Below are 20,177 nucleotides of genomic sequence, written 5' to 3'. Positions count from 1 at the left end.
GTCAGCCTTGGGCTGTTGATCTTGATTCTCCTTACCCCTTGTGAAGTTAGAGAAGGTCAGATGCTGTCACCACACCATTTTTACAGGAACAAAGTTGAAGGCTTTACAATACCAGATAGCAAGACTACTTATGAAGCTCTAGTAATTAAGACAGTGTAGAACTGTAGCAGAGATAAACAAATAACTAAAAGGAACAGAATAAAGAACCCAGAAAGAGCCTCACCCATATATGGATATTTTATTTATGCCAATACATGGCAAAGCAGTCAGCAAAGGACTGTCCTTTCAATAAATGGTGCTGGCTCAAATAATATCCATATGGGGAAACAATGTACTCTGTAAATCTAAATTTCAAAGGTAACAAAGCTTCTAAGAGATGACTTGGGAGAATATCTTCATTATCACACATTAAGGAAAAAAGTTTTAAAACAACACAGAAAGCACTAAGTATAAAAGAAAAAATTGATAAGCTAGAGTACTTCTGATCCTCAAAAGAATAGAAATTCACAGAGCAGAATATTTGTACTACATATAACTGACAAAAGAATCATATCCACAATATACAAAGAATTCCTACAAATCAATAAGAAAGACAAGAATCTTCATTAGGAAAACAGGCAAAAGGCTTGAACCACACTTCACAGAAGACGACATCCAAATGGTCAGTAAACATATAAAAAGAGTCATTAGTCAGAAAATTTCAAAATAAAACCATACTAAAGGCGGAGCACAGGACATTTTTAGGGCAGTGGAGCTATTCTGTATGATACTGTAATGGTAGACACGTGACAACAAGCATTTGTCAAAACTATTAGGGCTGTACAACACAGTGAACTCTAAACTATGGACTTTAGTTAATAGTAATGTAGCAATATTAGTTCATCAGTTGTAACAAATGTACCACAGGAATGCATGGTTTTAATAGGAAAAGCCCTGTGCTGGGGAAGGGGTATATATGGGAGCTTTGTACTTCATGCACAATTTTTCTGTAAACCTAAAACTGCTCTTAAAAATTAAAATCTATTAAAAATATTTGACAAACCTAAAAAAAGAGAGAGAGAGTTAAGATACCATCATACACCCACCAGAGCAGCCAAAATTTAAAGGGCTGACAATACCGAGTATTGACAAGGATGTGGAACATTTGGGGCTTTTCATATAGTGCTAGTAGGAATGAAATTTGTACAACCACTTTGGAAAACTGTCAGTGTCTTAGTCATCTAGTGCTGCTGTAACAAATATAAGTGGATGGCTTTTAAAAAAAAAAATTACTTTGTCACAGTTCGCAAAGCAAGAAGTCTGAATTCAGGGCACCAGCAATAGGGGAAGGCTCTGGGGGAAGAGCTTTGTCTTTTTCAGCTTCTGTATCCCCTGCATTCCTTGGTTCCTTGGTGATCTTCACATGGTGTCTATCCCCTCCCCACCTTGTGCTTGCTCCTGTGTCTAATCTTTTTTTTTTTTTAATAATTTTTATTGTGCTTTAAGTGAAAGTTTACAAATCAAGTCAGTCTGTCACATATAAACTTATATACACCTTACTCCGTACTCCCACTTACTCTCCCCCTAATGAGTCAGCCCGCTCCCTCTTCCAGTCTCTCCTTTCATGACGATTTTGCCAGTTTCTAACCCTCTGTACCCTCCTATCTCCCCTCCAGACGGGAGATGCCAACAGTCTCAAGTGTCCACCTGATACAAGTAGCTCAATCTTCATCAGCCTCTCTCTCCAACCCATTGTCCAGTCCCTTCCATGTCTGATGAGTTGTCTTCGGGAATGGTTCCTGTCCTGGGCCAACAGAAAGTTTGGGGACCATGACCACCAGGATTCTTCTAGTCTCAGTCAGACCATTAAGTCTGGTCTTTTTATGAGAATTTGGGGTCTGCATCCCACTATTCTCCTGCTCCCTCAGGGGTTCTCTGTTGTGCTCCCTGTCAGGGCAGTCATCGGTTGTGGCTGGGCATCATCTAGTTCTTCTGGTCTCAGGATGATGTAAGTCTCTGGTTCATGTGGCCCTTTCTGTCTCTTGGGCTCTTAGTTATTGTGTGACCTTGGTGTTCTTCATTCTCCTTTGATCCAGGTGGGTTGAGACCAATTGATGCATCTTAGATGGCCGCTTGTTAGCATTTAAGACCCCAGACACCACACTTCAGAGTGGGATGCAGAATGTTTTCATAATAGAATTATTTTGCCAATTGACTTAGAAGTCCCCTTAAGCCATAGTCCCCAAACCCCTGCCCTTGCTCTGCTGACCTTTGAAGCATTCAGTTTATCCTGGAAACTTCTTTGCTTTTGGTCCAGTCAAGTTGAGCTGAGCTTCCGTGTATTGAGTATTGTCCTTCCCTTCACCTAAAGTAGTTCTTATGTACTAATTAATCAGTAAATAACCCTCTCCCACCCTTTCTCCCTCCCCCCCGCCCCGTAACCACAAAAGTATGTGTTCTTCTCAGTTTATACTATTTCTCAAGATCTTATAATAGTGGTCTTATACAATATTTGTCCTTTTGCATCTGACTAATTTCACTCAGCATAATGCCTTCCAGGTTCCTCCATGTTATGAAATGTTTCACAGATTCGTCACTGTTCTTTATCGATGCGTAGTATTCCATTGTGTGAATATACCATAATTTATTTAACCATTCATCCGTTGATGGACACCTTGGTTGCTTCCAGCTTTCTGCTATTGTAAACAGAGCTGCAATAAACATGGGTGTGCATATAGCTGTTTGTGTGAAGGCTCTTATTTCTCTAGGGTATATTCCAAGGAATGGGATTTCTGGGTTGTATGGTAGTTCTATTTCTAACTTTTTAAGAAAACACCAGATAGATTTCCAAAGTGGTTGTACCATTTTACATTCCCACCAGCAGTGTTTAAGAGTTCCAATGTCTCCTCAGCCTCTCCAACATTTATTATTTTGTGTTTTTTGGCTTAATGTAATCTACTTCTTTATAGCTCAGAAGGTTTAGAACACATCCTACCCTGATATGGCCTCATTAACAAAACAAAGAAAACCCTGTTCCCAAACAGGATTTCATCCACAGGTACAGCCATGGCCATCTTGTCAGTTCTGACTCATAGCAACCCCACCTGATAAAGCAGATAACTGCCCTATAAGGTTTCCAAGGCTGAAATCTTTAGGGAAGCAGACTGCCACATCTTTCTCCTGTGGAGCAGCTGGTGAGCTCCAACTGCTGACCTTTTGATTAGCAGCTGAGCACTTTAACCATTGCATCACCATTCCAACACGTTTTTAACCAAAACCTAGTGCCGTCAAGTCGATTCCGACTCATAGCGACCCTATAGGACAGAGTAGAACTGCCTCATAGAGTTTCCAAGGAGTGCCTGGCAGATTCGAACTGACAGCCCTTTGGCTAGTAGCTATAGCACTTAACCACTACACCACCAGGGTTTCCACATATTTTTAGGGAGGACACAATTCAATCCATAACAGGCAGTATCTAGTAAAATTGAATATAAGCAGCCCTGTGACCTAGCAATTTCATTCCTAGGTACACAGGTAACGCAGACATATATTCACAAAGGACATCCTTGATCGTTCATAGCAGCATTACTCATAACAGCCCCAAACCGAAAATAACCCTAATATGTTTCACCGGTAAAATGATAAATAAATTATGATATTTTCATACAGTGGAACACTATAGTAATGACATGGATGACTCACAAATATTGAACAAAAGCCATACGCTAAAATAATACACACTACAGTATATACTTCCATTTATATAGGGTTCAAAAGCAGCAAAATTAATCTATGGTATTAGAATTTAATCTAGAAGGATGAGGGGTAATGATTAGACGGGAGCATAAAGGGGCTTTGGGGGTACTGGTAATGTTCTACTTTATAATCTTGTGTTGGCTATATGTATGTTTTCATTCATGATAATTAATCAGGCTATATATTTTGTGTATGTTATACTTTGAAAATATTATTAAAAAGAAATTCTATCTCAATCTAGATAGGAGCATCAGTTATCTATCGGGGCCAACTTGAACCTAACCAGTCTGAAAATAAAACTTTGCGGTCAGCATATGGAATTTATGTCCTTCTGTTCATGTGTATGGGGCAACGTGGCAACCTGATTCAAATGTGCCATCAAACTATTAAAGTCCTGTTAAGGAGGGAAGTAGAAGAGATGCAAATTGTATCCCTTTTCCCCTATTTCATTACAGATAAAGTTACATTTTATCTATAGTGAAATATGCAAAGAGTATATGATAACAACTAGTTTTACTCATATAGTTAAGAAATTCATTTATTTTGAATACCGAATCTGTAGAATTAAAAAAATTCTTGTCTACCAAACCAAGCAAGATAGGTGCCAATCTATACAGTTCAAAAGTTTTCATATTATGGTTGGGTGCTGTCTTAGTTATCTCATGCTGCTATAACAGAAATACTAGTGAATGGCTTTAACAAACAAATTTATTTTCTAACAATTTAGGAGGCTAGAAGACCGAATTCAAGGTGCCGGCTCCAGGGGAAGGCTTTCCTGTCTTTTGGCTCTAGAGGAAGGTCCCTGTGTCTTTGAACTTCTGCTCCTTGGTGATTTTCATGTGGCTTGGCATCGCTCTTGTCCCATCTCTGCTTCTAGCTTGCTAGTTTAATCTCTGTATATCTCAAAAGAGATTGACTCAAGATACACCCTATACTAACATTACCGTAACAAACAACACATTCCCAAATGGGATTATAACCACAGGCATAGTTAGGTTTTACAACACATATTTTTTTCGGGGGAGAGGGGGAAGGGGACACAATTCAATCCATAACAGGTGTTGTGAGATCTGAGTCAACGCTGATGTATCGATGATTTACTTTTGTTTAAAAGCATTATATAGGAGAGATGAGAGGAGGAGCAAAACCTAACAGGGTAATAAAAACATTTCTTAGTGAGTTTTCATTCTAAGAAAGGGAGATCTTAAAGTCTTATGTTTAGTTAATAACTTCAAGTCTTTTTATGTATTCTTTTTAGCTCTGTGCCCAGTAACAGCAACTATTTTTATGTCTCCATGTGAAAAAAAAATCACATAAGCTGATTCTTATTCTTGCTCACATTTATAAGCATTTCATTAAGATCGTGCCTACATTTTCTGGTTCCTTAGTAAAAACCTGTTAAAATGTACTATAATACTTACAAGCCATCCACCAGAAACAAAAATGATGGCCACATTTTTTTTTACCTTTTTGATTCTGAAAACTAAAGCATTCATGCAGAAGTGGGGAGAAGTGGGGATTTCCAGGGCGAGGCGCACACTATCCAAATAAAAGGGTTTTCATATCAACCTATGATTCCTGTGTATGCATAATGTGCTTTGTTTTTCTCCAGTACAAAGAAAATTCTTTGCTAGATTGCTTTTTTTTTAATTGGAAACATTTACTTTAATATGTATTAATGCATCTATTGTTTAAAATGTATTTTTAAATTTATTACATATAACCAAATGTTAACTGTACATGTGTTCATAAATGTAGGTTTTTTAAAATCATAAATAACATTTAAACTAGTTGCTGTAAATGAGTAGCAACTACTTAGTTATAAGGTATGCTTTCCTCACTTAACAGAGAAGAACAGTATTTTAGATATTTTCCATATTTGTCATAATAATTTTATTTATATAGGAAAGATGACATCCTCAAGTCAATTTTAATGGATTTTGTTATTAACAAGTGGGAGTCTACATTTATATTTATAAAATATTTGAAGTATTTGAGTGATAGTCCCGTAAGTACATAAATAGAATCTTTAAAAAGTAAAAAACAAATTTAGCACATCTGATGTGTTAAGGTGGGCATTTTACCGTTCAGAGTGCTTCCAAACCCAGCTTACTCACCTCTGGGGCTTTCCAAGCAGAAGTTTTACGTCCCCTAATCTTTTTTGAAAATAGGAGAGGTCATGTTGGAAATGTGCCAGGAATAAGCCTTGGTATTTCTCATGAAGTGCCACAGTGAAAGTACCCTCTCCCACAAGTCAGTTCCTTTAACAAAATCATAATCTTGTCAACTTTTCACAACCACTGCTTTTTACAGAAAGCCTGTCTCCACATTTATGATAACAGTAGGCCAGATAACTACATATTTTTTAATAGGTACTTGTGCCCATCCCTGTACTTAACTGCATTTAGAGTTTTAACTGCACATACCAAATTGACACAATTGTCATTTAAAATGCAAAGAGGACCTTCTCCTTAATGTAAATAATATAGAAACTTCAAACATAAAAATTAGTTTCTCCTTCTGCAACTCACCTGATGTTAAGAATATGCTTGGTGAGGCAGGAGCTCAGACTCCAGATCTAGACAGCCAGAGTTTGAATCCCAGCACTGTCACTTTTGGCAAGTGACTCCAGGCAAGTTATTAACCTCACTGTTCCTCAGTTTTCTCATTTGTAAAATATAACTAATGGTAATACTTCTCACAGGGCTCTTGTGAGGATTAAATGGGTTCATAAATGGGAGTGTGCTATTAGTGTTTGCTATTATAATTGTTTTCAGGAATTACATTTATTATTGTGGTTTACAAACATGGATAATATTAGTCTGCAACTTGCTTCTTTTATTTAGTATATCATGGACATCATTTCAAATCTACTAAATTTCCTTAATTAGCTGCATTGTTTGCCTTTGTTTCCCCTCTATAATATGATGGATCATAATTTTTTCTACCATTCCTCTGTTAATATTCAGATTGTTTTTTCTTTTTGCAGTTTTACAAAAATGCTACAGTAAACAGCATTGTACTTCTCTCTTTATTGACATGTTAAATTCCAAGATACTGTAGTTGTTTTTTCAAATAATATTTGCATTTTTTATTTTTATGATCAATTTACCAGATTACTTTCCAAAAAGCACAAAAACAAAAAAAAAAAACTGGGCATTGTACCAATCAGGCTGCACAGTAGGGCCTGAAAAAGTAAGGCAAGTAGTATGACTTCAATAGCACAAAAGAAAGAAGGGCAAAATGGAAGTCTGCTGTAAGTTTCTTTTATTATACATGAAGTGGCAGAATTGTAACTGAAGGTAAACTGTGATAAGTTAAAGATGCATATTGTAAACCCAGAGCTGACACTAAAATAATAAAACAAGGAGATATATAAAAGAAGCTAACAGTAAAAGGTATCCTTAAAAAAAAAAAATGCAAATAATCCAAAAGAAGGTAGGAAAAAAGGTAAAAAGATTGAATGAACAGAAAACAAATAGCAAGATGGTAAACAAACTCAAGCATATCTATAAAAAAAAAATCTATAGTCACATTAAATGTAAATGGTCTAAGCTCTCCAATTAAAAGGCAGAATTGTCAGACTGGATAAAACAAAAAAAGCCAGACCCAATTACATGCTGTCACTTTAAGTAGACATAAAAACCAAACCAAACCCACTGCCATCTAGTCAATTCTGACTCCTGGCGACCCCATGAGTTACAGAGTAGAACTGCTCCATAGGGTGTTCTTGGCTGTAATCTTCATGGAAGCAGATCACCCAGGCTTTTCTTCCAAGGTGCCACTGGGTGAGTTGGAGCCATCAATGTTTAGGTTAATAGATGGGCACAAATTATTTGTGTCACCCAGGGACCTAAGGAGAAATAGCTAAATTAAAAATAAAAGAATAAAACATAAACACTATTCATAAGAAAGATGGAATGGCTATATTGTTAACATCAAAGTAGACTAAAAAAAACCCATTGCCTTCTAGTGGATTCCAAATCATAGAGACCCTATAAGACAGAGTAGAACTGCCCATTAGGGTTTACAAGGAGTGGCTAGTGGATTTGAACTGCTAACCTTTTAGTTAGCAGCCAAGCTCTTAACCACTGCACCACCAGAGCTCCTGAGGTAGACTTTTGAACCTGGAATATGACCAGCAATCAAGGAGGGCATTTCATAAGGATAAAAGGGTCAGTTCATCAAGAAGACATAATAATCCTAAACGTTTCTGCCTCTAATAAGAGCTTCAAAAACACGAAAAAAACTGACAACTGAAAGGAGATGCTGACGAATCCACAATTATTGTTGGAAATTTCCACACTCCTCTCTTATAACAAATAGAAAATCAGTATGGTTATGTCAACCAAGTTGACCTAATTGACATTTATAAAACATTTCACCCACCAACCATAGCATACATAGTTTTTATCAAATACACATGGAACATGCACGAATATAGACTATGCACTGGGTCGAAAGTAAGGCAAATAAATAACCCTGGCGCACAAAGAATTCGAAAGAATACCACCTATTGACATGGGACAAGTATTTTCACATAAGTTACCTATACAAAGAAGTGTGCATGCAGCACTGACCTAGAACTCTGTTCAGTTAGGGATGACACACTGCTAAGCAACTACCGAGTAACAAAAACATGACACTGTGCCTTGGACATATGGCTTATTCTATATCAGGAAGAGGGGTAGTGGTGCCTGGTGCCAACACGGAGAAACTTGATGGGGCGGGGAGAGGGATGGGGACAGGTGTCCTGGAGAAGCAAGATGAGGTCACTGCTGTCCAAACAACTTCGAAGGGTGGAACAGCGTTAATTAAAGGATTTTATGAAGCGTAGTGGATACACACACCCCAGTGGATAGTACAGGGTCGCTATGAGTCGGAATCAACTCGACAGCAGTGAGTTTGGTTTTTTGGTTTTAATGGACAGTATATTGTTGATCCTCTTAAATACAGTCAATGGAATCTCCAGTAAAAGATGCTATTCTCCTTTATTCACAGTGGTGTGGCATCACCTTTGGAAGGTCCTGCCTAGAAAGGCTGAGCGCGCAAGCTCCAGGTGGGCGCCGCGCCGTAGCTAGGCTGCCCGGCTGCCTTCCTTCCCCGGGAAGCGGCCCAGAAGGCCCGAGGTGCAGGCCGGGGCTGTCCCATGAACATGGAATTAGGTCAGGACGCCAGCAAACCTGTCTGAAGGGGGTGCCAGCTGGCGGCGTGGAACCTGAAGAGCCGAGGTTAGGAAGCTCCGTGCCAAATCACGCGCCGTCTGCGAAAGCGACCTAGGTCCCCCAAAAAGGAGGGGTCGGTCAAAAGAGGCCTTTAGCGCGGCGAGCGCGCTTCCCAGCTCTCACACCGCCCTCCCCTGCAGGCCCTCCGGCCCTCAGAAGCCCAGAAAACAGAAGCAGAGGCGCAGCAGCCGGGCCACGCCCCCGGGCACCACTTCGCGGGCGCGGCCAGAGGGGTAAGGGGTGGCGGCGGCGCGGGGCGGGGGCAGGTGGCGGGAGGGGCGGGGCGCGCGGGCGGGACGGTGGGCGGCCAGGGCCACAGAGGCCGCAGAGGCCGCGGCGCCTAGCCGGCTGTACCGCGATGGCCCCGCGCGCCCGGCGCCGCCCGCTGCTCGCGCTACTGGCGCTCGGAGCGCTGCTCGCCCCGCTACAGGTAAGAAGGCAGCCCTGTCTTCTGGGCCGTCTGCGGACGCCAGCCCTCACCTTAAGCCGGCTCCGCAAGAGCCCTCCCCACGCGCACCCCTCCCCGCGCACTGTCTTCTCCGGCGCTGCAGGGAAGAACCGGGCGAGGGGGGTGCGAGAAGTCCTAGGGCGCGCGGCCGGAGACCCCTGGCTCCTCCATCTTCGGAGAAGCACGAGCCGGGGATTTGCGGGGGCGGAGACGGAGAAGACCGAGGTGTATGTGTGCGGTCCGTGGAAGGAGGGGACGGGTGAGTGGAGGGGTGTTGGGGCGCGGAAGAGGGAGGTTGGACCCCACCACCCGGACGCGGGCTCTTCCAAAAGCCACAGTCGATCTCCGGCGTTGGTGATGCCATTTATTCTGTAGAAAATTGAGCGCCAAAATAAGCGAGGGAGAGAAATTAAAAGTCGCAAACAGTGACCACATTAGGTAACTATTCCAAAGTAAGGTTTCTTTGCAGGTGGTCTTTGTCCCTGGGAGCACTAGGTCATTGCCTCTAACTTGGGCTACACACCTTTTCCCTGCCTCAGTTTCCTTATTGGAAGACTAGAGCAGTTCTTGCCTCACAGGGGTATTTTGAGCTACAATGAAACCGACTTTGGAAGTTTATTCAGAAAAGCCGACAAGATTTCTTTTTTAGAAGTTCTCTTTGCTCTTCCTCGCTCCCCTCCCCGACTCCCCCCACAAACAGTTTTAGGCCCACCAGTGCAAGTAAACCGTGAATAATCATAGAATCACTTGTTCTCCCTTTGACGGTGTTACAACGAAGCATATTTTGCAATTGGAGAAGCTGAGGTGCATGATTTGGCTTCACATCAGAAGCAGAGACCAGTTGACATCAGCCTGAGTGTGGCGGAACAGCTCAGTGATGCACAGGCTCTGCAGGGGTTAATCTTACTGTATCCAGCGCCCCTCTGTGGACCCCAAGCACCTGGGGCTCACCCAGGGCCAACTGCAGCCCTAGGGAGGAAGCAAATCAGTTCTGGAGGGTTCACCCCTCTGCCGGCCAAATTCCCATCCAGAAGGATCCCTGGTTCCTCTGACTGGGCTTCCTCTGACTGCCCGACCGGTTGCCCTTGGTCCAGGGCCCTCTCAAAGGCCATCCCGCCACTCTGGAGCACCACATGGCTGGTAATAGGGCTCAGCCAGAGAGTTCTGGGAATGCTGGAAGCTAGTGTCTTCTCAGACACTTGTCGCAGCTGAGTTCTGTCAGAGCAGATTTCCTTACCAGATCACTGGGTACAGTGACCTAGTAAATAGATAGTTGCTGTTTTCTGTCCTCCTGGAGGACAGCAAGGGGGCCCTGGTGGTGCAGTGGTTAAGTGCTACGGCTGCTAACCAAAGGGTTGGCAGTTTGAATCCGCCAGGCACTCCTTGGAATCTATGGGGGTAGTTCTACTCTGTCCTGTAGGGTCGCTATGAGTCGGAATCAACTTAATGGCAATGGTGTTTTTTTTGTTGTTTTTTTTTTTGGCGGGTGGGGTAGAAGAGAGGGGAAGGCCAGCCTAGCATTAAAGCCTTGGCAAAAACAATGGGAATGTACTGTAGGCTGGAGCAGAAAATTCTAATGAAGATTTATTCTATTTCATCCCAAATTTTATGATGCTTTTAGAATAGCTGAAGAAAAAGAAGGTGCGAAAAAAAACTAAAGGAATTTTTCATTTTAGATCACTTGAGGTATTGCTTAATGTGTCCAACAGGTTGAACAGGGCGCTACCTTATTTGAACTAAAGGACCAGAGCTGCAGTGAACAGCTAGCCACATAAGAAAAACCTGCCTGACCATACATAAGGAGTCTCTTTTTTCCTGATGACAAAAAAGTATCTCCCGTTGCTATTGCAAAACCTACATACATACGTACATACTTGCTAAAAAAAAAAGTGTTATGATCTAATACCGGCAGCAAATACTATCAAAGCAAGTTTATTCCTCAGAGACTTCTCAACAAGTGCTATTTCCCCTCTCTTTCCCTTTTTTTTTTTTTTCCCTTAATGCCATTTTAATTATGTGCATTTTTTTCAGTTGAACCTAAACAGGAAACTTCTGCACTGGTTAGTTCCAATCAAATGCTGTTGGGTTGCTCTTCTGCTTATTTTAGTTTTTGCCTAGCCTTCACAATAGAAATCCATTAGCTTCGAAAGGTGGAGCTAGGTGCAGTGTTGCAATATTATCCCCTAAAGAGACTGGTTATAAGCATGCTGTGTGTTTAATTACTGCATCTTTTGCCAACCTAGTCTATTAGTTCAAAAATTAGAAATCACATTGACAGTCCTTTGATGTCGTTAATGATGACACACTGGGCAAGGCTTGAGGAACTGCTTGGGGGGACTGATTTTGCAAAAGAGGTGGCAAAAACGTCTTCTAGAAAGTACAGTAAAACCTGCGAAAGCCAGAACCTGTCTAAGGCAGAAACATGTCAGAGAAGGAAAACTCAAATATTGTCACTAAAAGGAGCGATAGAAAAGACTACACCCAGTGAAGGGCGGAAAACAAGGCAGCCCCGTCAAGTTCTGGCTCTTACAGGTTTCACTGTATTTAGTTTCTTCTACATTATATTAAGTAGATTCAAACTTTCATGAAATGCTGTAAGTTTTTGCTTTGAAAACATTTTTATGATTAAATCTGTGCCTGGCTATACTTGTGAGGGAATATATTTTCAGATATAGCAAGTGCACTTGCCTACAGATGAAAATATTTTGAGTTTTCGTGTTGATTGTTCTGTTTTTTATTCTAAGTAAGAAAATATAGAAACATACTGTTTTCATTAAGGGAACTAGTTTTAGACAGCCGCTTAGATCCGGATTATCTAAGACCTAAGGACAAAGTTTCATATGCAGGGCAGCAAACATTTATAGTTGTTGTTGGGTGCCGTTGAGTTGATATTCAACTCAAAGCAAACCCATGTGACAGAGTGGAACTGGCCCATAGGATTTTCTTGGCTGTAATCTTTATGGAATCACATCACCAGGGTTTTCTCCTGCAAAGCCACTGGGTGGGTTCAAACCGCCAACCTTTCAGTTAGCAGCTGAACACTTAACCATCGCACCACCAGGGCTCCATTGTAAAACATGGTGCTAGTGGAGAAACAAAGACAATGAAGGCATTAGGTGTGTCTTCACAGAGGTCAGAATCTAGTGAGGAGCAGGAGACTGGTGCAGTGTAATAATCTACAGAGACTGCGATAGGAGAAGTACAGAGAGTGTTGGTAGAAGGGAGTGAGTGCCGTTGAGGGAATTGGGAACTTTTGGAGGAAGGGGTTTCTAATGTGGTCTTTGCAGGGTGGGTAGGAAGAGAAGGAATGATTTCACAGGAGGAGAAGGAAGAAAGCTTTCTAGATAGGAGGATAGCATGAGTGGTTTAGGCCTAAGGGACTCTAGTTAAAAAAAAAAAAAAAAGCCTGTTTTTATAGCTTTACAGATAGCACAAAGCTTAATTCAGGAAACTCCACCAAACATGGGGCAGTAAACTTTTATAGTTTTGAGATAACTCTTGTAAGGCCCTATTGAGATAGTAAGGTAGACTAATCAAAAGGAGCTAGGCCATGGGGCCTGGAAAGGCCTTGGGGAGACCCCTCCAAGGAAATCCCCAAGGGTGGAGGGCGGGGCTGTAGGGTAGATGCTGGGCCCTGGCTTTCCTCCTGCCATCCCATCCCATCCTAGAGGGAAGACCTGGCTACATACTAATTCATGGGTGGGAGAACTGCAGACATAGAGCCGAGGACTTTGAGTTCATTTTGTTGATAACAAATATTTCAAATGCCTCCCCTGTTATTTCCTTTCTACCACTACCCCCAAATGAGAAACCTGTAGACCAAACACTTTCTCTGTCTTGATAAGGAAATTGGAGCTTGCTTTTTCAGTTATCTACCAGAAATCCTTACACCGGGAAAGCTGAAACAATGCAGAGGTATCTCTGAAGGTCAATAAATCAGTGTTTTATGAGGCCACAGAAAGGGGAGTTCCAACCAGGCCTCCTGTACAGAGTGTTGTTTTAAGGTGGTGCTGTGTGCACTTTGTCTGCACGTCAGTATGAAAATGTCCCTCATTGAAGTTTCCTATTTTGAAATGCATGGGGAAAAAGAAAGGAAAAAATCAGTGGTTTTCCCACATGGTGTGTCTAGTGGCCTGTAAGAATGGCAGCCCTGCCGTTCCTGTGGTGATGAAGGCCACAGCCTACGTCCTGGGCTCCATGGACTAACTGTCTGCTGACTCCCTGCAGCCTTTTGACCCTGTCCACAAGAGAAGCACGCTGACTCTAATACACACAACCTCACTTCACTTCCAGGCATCCCAGACTGGCCTGTGCAGGATTCTGTCCGGCAGGTGATTTTTCCTCCATCCTCCTGTGTCTTCTGTTTCTGAGCCTTTCCTGCAGTCACAGTGTGGCGTTTCTATACAGTCTCTACTTTTAGGGCACAGTTTAAGTTCATCTCATCCTTTCTGACCCAAAGCACCGTGCTTGAAGAGACCAAGAGTGAGTCAGTGAGCTTCAGCCCCACGGAAGCCTGGGTCCCTCTGAAGTGAGCAAGCTTTTGAAGTTTGACACTAAGTGGATGTTGATCAAGATTATGCACATGCTTTCTGTCCTGATTCTGAGAGGTGCTCTCAGCCTGTTTCCTGCCAGACCCCTCCCACCAGGCTTCCCCTCTGCCTCGGTCACCAGAAGCGCCTGTCAGAGGGTTGGGGCTGCTGTTCTCACGGCAGCGGGTTCCAGTCACAAGCTGCTCTCCCGCAAAGCAGCCAGAAGAATGCCACTCAGCAGTGTGCAGTACATTCTTTATGGCTGGCTGATGATAACTTTATATCTGTATTTGTCTGTTGGCCTCCATCGAGCCCGCCACTTTCTGCCCCTGAGTTCTGTGAGCATGTTCCATCCAGGGCATAGCACTTAATACTGAGAAATAAAACTGAATGTTCATTAGACGTATTCATTTATCTCCACAAGTTGAGCACCTGTTATTTGTGTACACTCTGCAGCGGGCTGAGGAGACAGACAAGGAACACAGCCCTGTCCTCAGGAGCCCACAGTCTGGTCGTGTGCAGACAGTTAACAGCAGCAGGGTCATCGCATTATTGGCTTTGTTTCCAGAGTATGGTGGGCATGCAGGACAAAGAGTGCTTTAATCTGCTTGGAAGTATCTGGAAAAATACCACATTCTTCCTTCCCCTGTAGTATGTGTGTCTACCGTGCTACAAAACAGGAACAAGCGAGAGGGCCACACCTGGACAAAGTAGGATGGCTAGTGCTTTTTCTGGTTGGAGAGCGGCAGGGAGGCATGGCTGAGAGGCTGTTTTCAGGGAACTGTAGAAAGGACAGTGTTTCTGGACTCTTAAGCGTGTAGGAAGGAGCCCTGGTGGCACATTAGTTAAGCGCTCGGCTGCTAAGCAAAAGGTTGGTGGTTTGAACCTACTAGCAGCTCCAGGGGAGAAAGACCTGGTGATCTGCTCCCATAAAGATTACAGCCTAGGAAAGCCTATGGGGGTAGATCTTCTGTGTCACATGGGGTTGCTATGAGTCAGAATCAACTAGCCAGTGTCCAGCAAGGGTGTAGGGGAGAGGGAGGCAGAAGCCAGCACTCAGGGGCTGTATGTGCAAGCAAAGTGGTTTTGATTTTTATCTTGATGCACTGTGAACTGGGGAGGGATGTGATCAGAGTTGTGTGTTCCGGGGAAGAATGTTGAGGTGAGGCCAGGGGACCAGTGAGGAGGCCACTGCCATGGTTCAGGGAAGAGCTAGTAAAGGCTGGAGTCAGGTCGGGGCAGTGATGAGAGAAAGGAGAAGCCAAGTTCAGGAGCAATTTCTGAGCCAGGGACAGAGGATGAGGACTGGTGGGAAAGAAAAGAATGTGGTAGACCTTAGGACAAATAAGCTGATCACAGGATAATTTTTTCACAGTTTTACTAAGGGAATTTCTGTCATAAGTCTCAATCAAAATGTTGCTCAGGTTCAAGTGAAGGATTTTTTTCAAGCAAACAAAAAGGAAGGATGAAGTTTAGCTGTTGGATGGCAGGTTCTTCAGGTTATTTTGTGGGAAGGCAGAGACAATGTTCCTTAGACCATGTATAGGTAAACAAGCCCCTGGGCAGTGGGATGAGCAGGAAATCTGTGTGCTTTGGAATTTAGAGCCATTTCCTGATGCAGGCAGAGAGCTAATGCTCAGCACTACGTGAGATAAGCAGCCAGTGACCTGCAGGTGTGACCTGACCTGGGCTTTGGAAAAGTTATTAGAAATAAAATCTACTCTCAACCTAGAAAACCTCTCCACAAAAATAGAATAGAAGGAAAAGTTTTATTATTGAATAAGCTTTGTCTCAGTTAACTAGTGTTGCTATAACAGAAATACCACAAATGGGTGGCTTTAACAAACAGAAATTTATTTTCTCACAGTTTAGGAGCCTGGAAGTCTGAATTCAGGGTGCCAGCTCCAAGAGAAGGCATTCTGTCTCTGTAGGCTCTGGAGGAAGGTCCTTGCCTCTTCCTTGTCTCCCTTTCTTGTTTAATCTCTTTTATACAATCTCAAGATACACCCTGTACTAATCCTGTCCCGTTAACATAACAAAGTAACCCATTCCCAAATAGGATTATAACCACAGGCGTAGAGGTTAGGATTTACGACACATATTTTTGGGGGACACAGTTCAGTCCATAACAAGCTGTAAACCAGAATGGGATGCATCGGCAAAACCAAAAAACCAAACCCATTGCCATTGAGTCAATTCGGACTCTAGTGACCGTGTAGGACAGAGTAGAACTGCCCCATAGAGTTTCCAGGGAGCCGCTGGTAGATTCGAACCGCTGACCTTTTGGCTAGCAGTCAAGCTCTTAACCACCACGCCACTGCTAAAGAAATAACAGAGATGGAAAAGAATCTTAACCATTGTATAGTTAAAGGGATACAATCCATTACATTTCTGTTTTCAAGATAATTGTTAATTTTCTAATCTTTCTGGCCAGAGATAGGGCTGGGCCGCCTGAGTGTCTGCTAATTTCCTTCCAGGAAAAACAGGAAGGTGGAGGAGACTCACCTGAAGTTATATTTCAGAGCTGGCAGCCGGAAACTAGATGTACGTGCTTTTCATAGAGACGAAGAATCTGCGATCACAAGTTATCCAAAGTGAATTCCGAAGAAACTAATGGAGATGGGGAGCTCCTTCCCCCATGTTCACTAGGGGAATTTAAAAGTTTTTATTCAATGTGTAAGGAGCCCTGGTCTGACCAAAAGATTGGCAGTTCAAACCCACTGGGGACTTGGCAGGAGAAAAGACTGGCAGTCTGTTCCTGTAAAGATTACCCATTGTTGTCGAGTTGATGCCGATTCATAGCAACCCTGTAGGACAGAGTAGAACCCTCCCGAAAAGATGACAGCCTAGAAAACCCTGTGGGGCAGTTCTGCTTTGTCACATGGAGTTGCTATGAGTCGCAATCAATTCAACAGCACCCACCAACAGTGTTTCCGTTTGTGTTTTTCCTTATAACACCCATGTCTTCCCACACTGACCTTAGATATGTCACCTGCCCCTAAAAGAAGCAGTGTTTACTTTGGGCCCTTAGCTCAACAAAAGCTTTTTACTTGTTTTTACACATTTTCCCAGTGGATTGCTATTGCCCGAGATGGGTATCTCCCATCCTCTCTGCCCAGCCTCTCTTATGCTCCCCCCGCCAAAAAATTCCCAACCCAGCAGGTGACATGGAGGCCTGTTTGGTCCAAAAGAACCAGGGAGCTGCCGGATTTCCAAGTGGCAGGAAGGACAGGCTGCAAAAACTATCCTTTCCGTTCATCAGGGTAATAATAACTTATTACATTTCCTGTTGAGTGTTGAGAGTACAAGAGCTACTTCCTCAAGCCACCAGAAATTTGAAGACTTTCCATTAAAAATGAGGAAGGAAAACTCTCTTCAGCTTTTGGTGAATGTGATGGCTAAACCGGGTTAGCAGGAAAAGCGGACACGTGGTATTGCATAAAGTCCCATTAGCACCACAGCGTTTGCGGGTTTGGGGTTCTCATCACATCCTCCAACTGAGAAATGAACCACTTTCCAAAGTCACTGATTTAAAAAAATATATTTGTTACCTTTTCTAGAGTAGTTAGCCACTAATTTAAAAGTGTGCTTAGTAGCACAAATAGCAACCAAACTCATATCCAATTAAAAAAGGAGACCTTCTAGGGCCTCTGAGAGGTCTGCCTTTTCCCTGCCTTCTCTCAACTTTATACCCAAGATATAAAAAAGCAGGGTCACATCTAAAACTTCTTTGGTATTTGAGAATCTGTTCCATTTTTAAAGCTTGGTACAGATTATTCTCATTCCCCTCGGTAATCTGTTTCATTGTTTAATCATCCCTAGTGTCAAGACTTCATCTCATGTACTTTGAAAATGTTATCCGGAGAGACCAGTCCCTGAGGACATCATGCTTGGTAAAGTAGAGGGCCAATGAAAAAGAGGAAGACCCTCAATGAAATGGACTGACACAGTGGCTGCGACAATGGGCTCAAACATAGCAACAATTGTGAGGATGATACAGGACTGGGCAACATTTTCTTCTGTTATACATGGGGTCTCCCTGAGTTGGAGCTGACTCAACAGCACCTAACAACAACAACAATGTCAGAAAGGAGCCCCTAGGTGGTGCAAATGGTTAACATACTTGGCTGCTAACAGAAAGGTTTAAGTCCACCCAGAGGTGCCCTGAAAGAAACACCTGGTGACCTATCTCTGAAAAATCAGCCATTGAAAACCATATGGAGCACAGTTCTACTCTGACACCCATGGGATCGCCATGAGTCAGGATCGACACCACAGCAAGTGTTTTGGTTTTTGGAATGTCAGGAAAATTCTACCAGTAGCAAACCTAAATCCACCATGTCAAAACTTGACCCCATTTCTTCTTAATTCTTTAGTAGGGGTAAAGATTTGTTGGTCAGTATATTTTAATGTTTCTATTGTTGAAGATTGTTAACCCACAACTTCCTCTTCCCCAGGGTTATTCATTCCAGTTCCTTTAACCTCTTCATAAGCTTTCTTCCCCTTCAACAGATACTTATTTTGCACTTTCTGGCCAAAAAAAAAACACATGGCATATTGGAAATCATCATACTTAGCACCACAGAACCTCTGGCTTGGGAGAGCTTGCAGTCTGGTAGGGCAGACAGAAGCCACACTCTTCCTTCCTTATAGTTGTGTGGAGCGCTACCAAGAGGAAAAGTGAGGTGCTGTGGGGACACAGACTGGGAAAAGTGACTTTGGGGTAGAGAATTGGGCAGATAGGGTTTGATTTGAGGGGCACAGAGAGCAGGAAAGAGAAGGAGCAGGGATGGGACAAACAGAAATGGGCATGAGAAAACCGGTCCCAGGAGGGTGTCTGGAGCCTAAGGCCCGAGAGAGGGTACTGAGGGATAAGGCTGGCCAGGGATACTGCGAGTCTGAGTCATGAAGGGCTGTGCGAGCAAACCTCCTACGGACCAGAGGTTCTCAAAATGTAGTCCCTTCACCCAGCATCAGCATCACCTAGGACCTTGTTAGAAGTGCCCATTCACTCCAGACCTACTGAATCAGAAACTGTGGAAGTGGTACCAGCGCTCATGGTTGAATAACCTTACCAGGTGATGCTGATACACACCAACATTTGCAAATCCATGGGATTCCAAGAAATGGTTTTGAGCTCAGCCTTTAGGTAATAATATTGTATGATTGCTTGTTGCTATTGAGTCAATTCCGACTCATAGCGACTCTGTAGGACAGAGTAGAATGGCCCCTTAGGGTTTCCAAGGCTGTAAATCTTTAAGGAAGCAGACTGCCACATCTCTTTCCCAAGGAGCAGCTGGTAGGTTCAAACTGCCAACCTTTCGATTAGTAGTCAAGTGCTTAACCACTGTGCCACCAGGGCTCCTTATTTTATGATTAGTATATTCAAAGTACCTGCTGTTTTTTGAATTCCTTCTGTGTGCCAGCCATGTGCTGGGCTTTTACATGTTGTTGTTGACTCATAGTGACCTTATGTATAACAATGAAACATTGCCCGGTTCTGTACCATCCTTGTGGGACGAGGCTTTACATGGATCCTCTTTAATCCTTGCTTCACCTCACAGGGAAGTTGAGTAACTTGCCCAAGTTTGCACAGCTAGTAAGTGGCAGAGGTGGGACTCCCTCCCAGGCATCTATTCTGTTGCCATAGCCTTAGCCTCTAAAGTAAAACTGCTTGTACAGTCAGTCCACTATACGATGGGGCAGGGGAGAAAGATACCTCCTAGAATGGTGGGACGAAGGAAGCTTTGGGGTATTTTGAGAAATATAGCAATCAGCCTGCAGTTGGGGGTCTGGTGGTCAGCTCAACGGTGTATGCTCATTGAGGGCTTTCTAGCAGAAATGAAAATGCTGTGTCTTTAAGGTAAATTGAGATAAAAGACTGGCACCCAGAGCACCCTTGGCACACGGTCAGTCAGTGTGCCAGTTGATCCCTGACTCAGGAGGAAAAGAAGTGTGACATACTGAATCATTTCTGCCACTTCCCAAAGCAAAGGCAGCTCCAACTCCTCCATGTCCCTCCACCCCCTGCCAGAAATAAAGTGCCCCACACCGCGCTGCTGCCTGCCCCAGGGAAGACAGCTCACAGTGCTCAACACTAGCTTATGCCCCCACCGCCTGCCAGGCCCTGTGCTGGATCTGGGGAGAAGAACGAGGCCTCTGAGCCCCAGGGCAGGTAGAGTCAGAAGTTAGATGGCAGCACTTGTAAGCTTAGTTTTTGTTTTTTAAGTTATTTTTGTC

At 43.2% G+C, this 20,177-nt stretch overlaps 1 protein-coding gene across 7 annotated transcripts in view; it reads left to right on the top strand.

The window, feature by feature from the left end:
- Positions 1-9,294: 9,294 nt before the first annotated feature.
- The window catches only part of TNFRSF11A (TNF receptor superfamily member 11a), a 62,029-nt gene continuing 51,146 nt past the window's right edge, over positions 9,295-20,177 (top strand). For 4 of the 7 annotated variants that reach the window (XM_064294431.1, XM_064294430.1, XM_064294429.1 and 1 more), the window contains exons 1-3: positions 9,301-9,390; positions 16,415-16,481; positions 17,760-17,830. In XM_064294431.1, the coding sequence (XP_064150501.1) occupies positions 9,319-9,390; positions 16,415-16,481; positions 17,760-17,830 (210 nt within the window). In that variant the 5' untranslated portion in view covers positions 9,301-9,318. Of the gene's footprint in view, positions 9,391-16,414; positions 16,482-17,759; positions 17,831-20,177 lie in introns of those variants that run through there. The other 3 variants (XM_064294432.1, XM_023544140.2, XM_064294433.1) reach the window with 3 other exon arrangements.

The sequence above is a fragment of the Loxodonta africana genome, chromosome 11 (assembly GCF_030014295.1).
Source record: "Loxodonta africana isolate mLoxAfr1 chromosome 11, mLoxAfr1.hap2, whole genome shotgun sequence".
Taxonomy (NCBI): Eukaryota; Metazoa; Chordata; class Mammalia; order Proboscidea; family Elephantidae; genus Loxodonta; species Loxodonta africana.
Note: the sequence above shows the minus strand (reverse complement) of the source record. Positions and strands in the feature narration are given on the sequence as shown.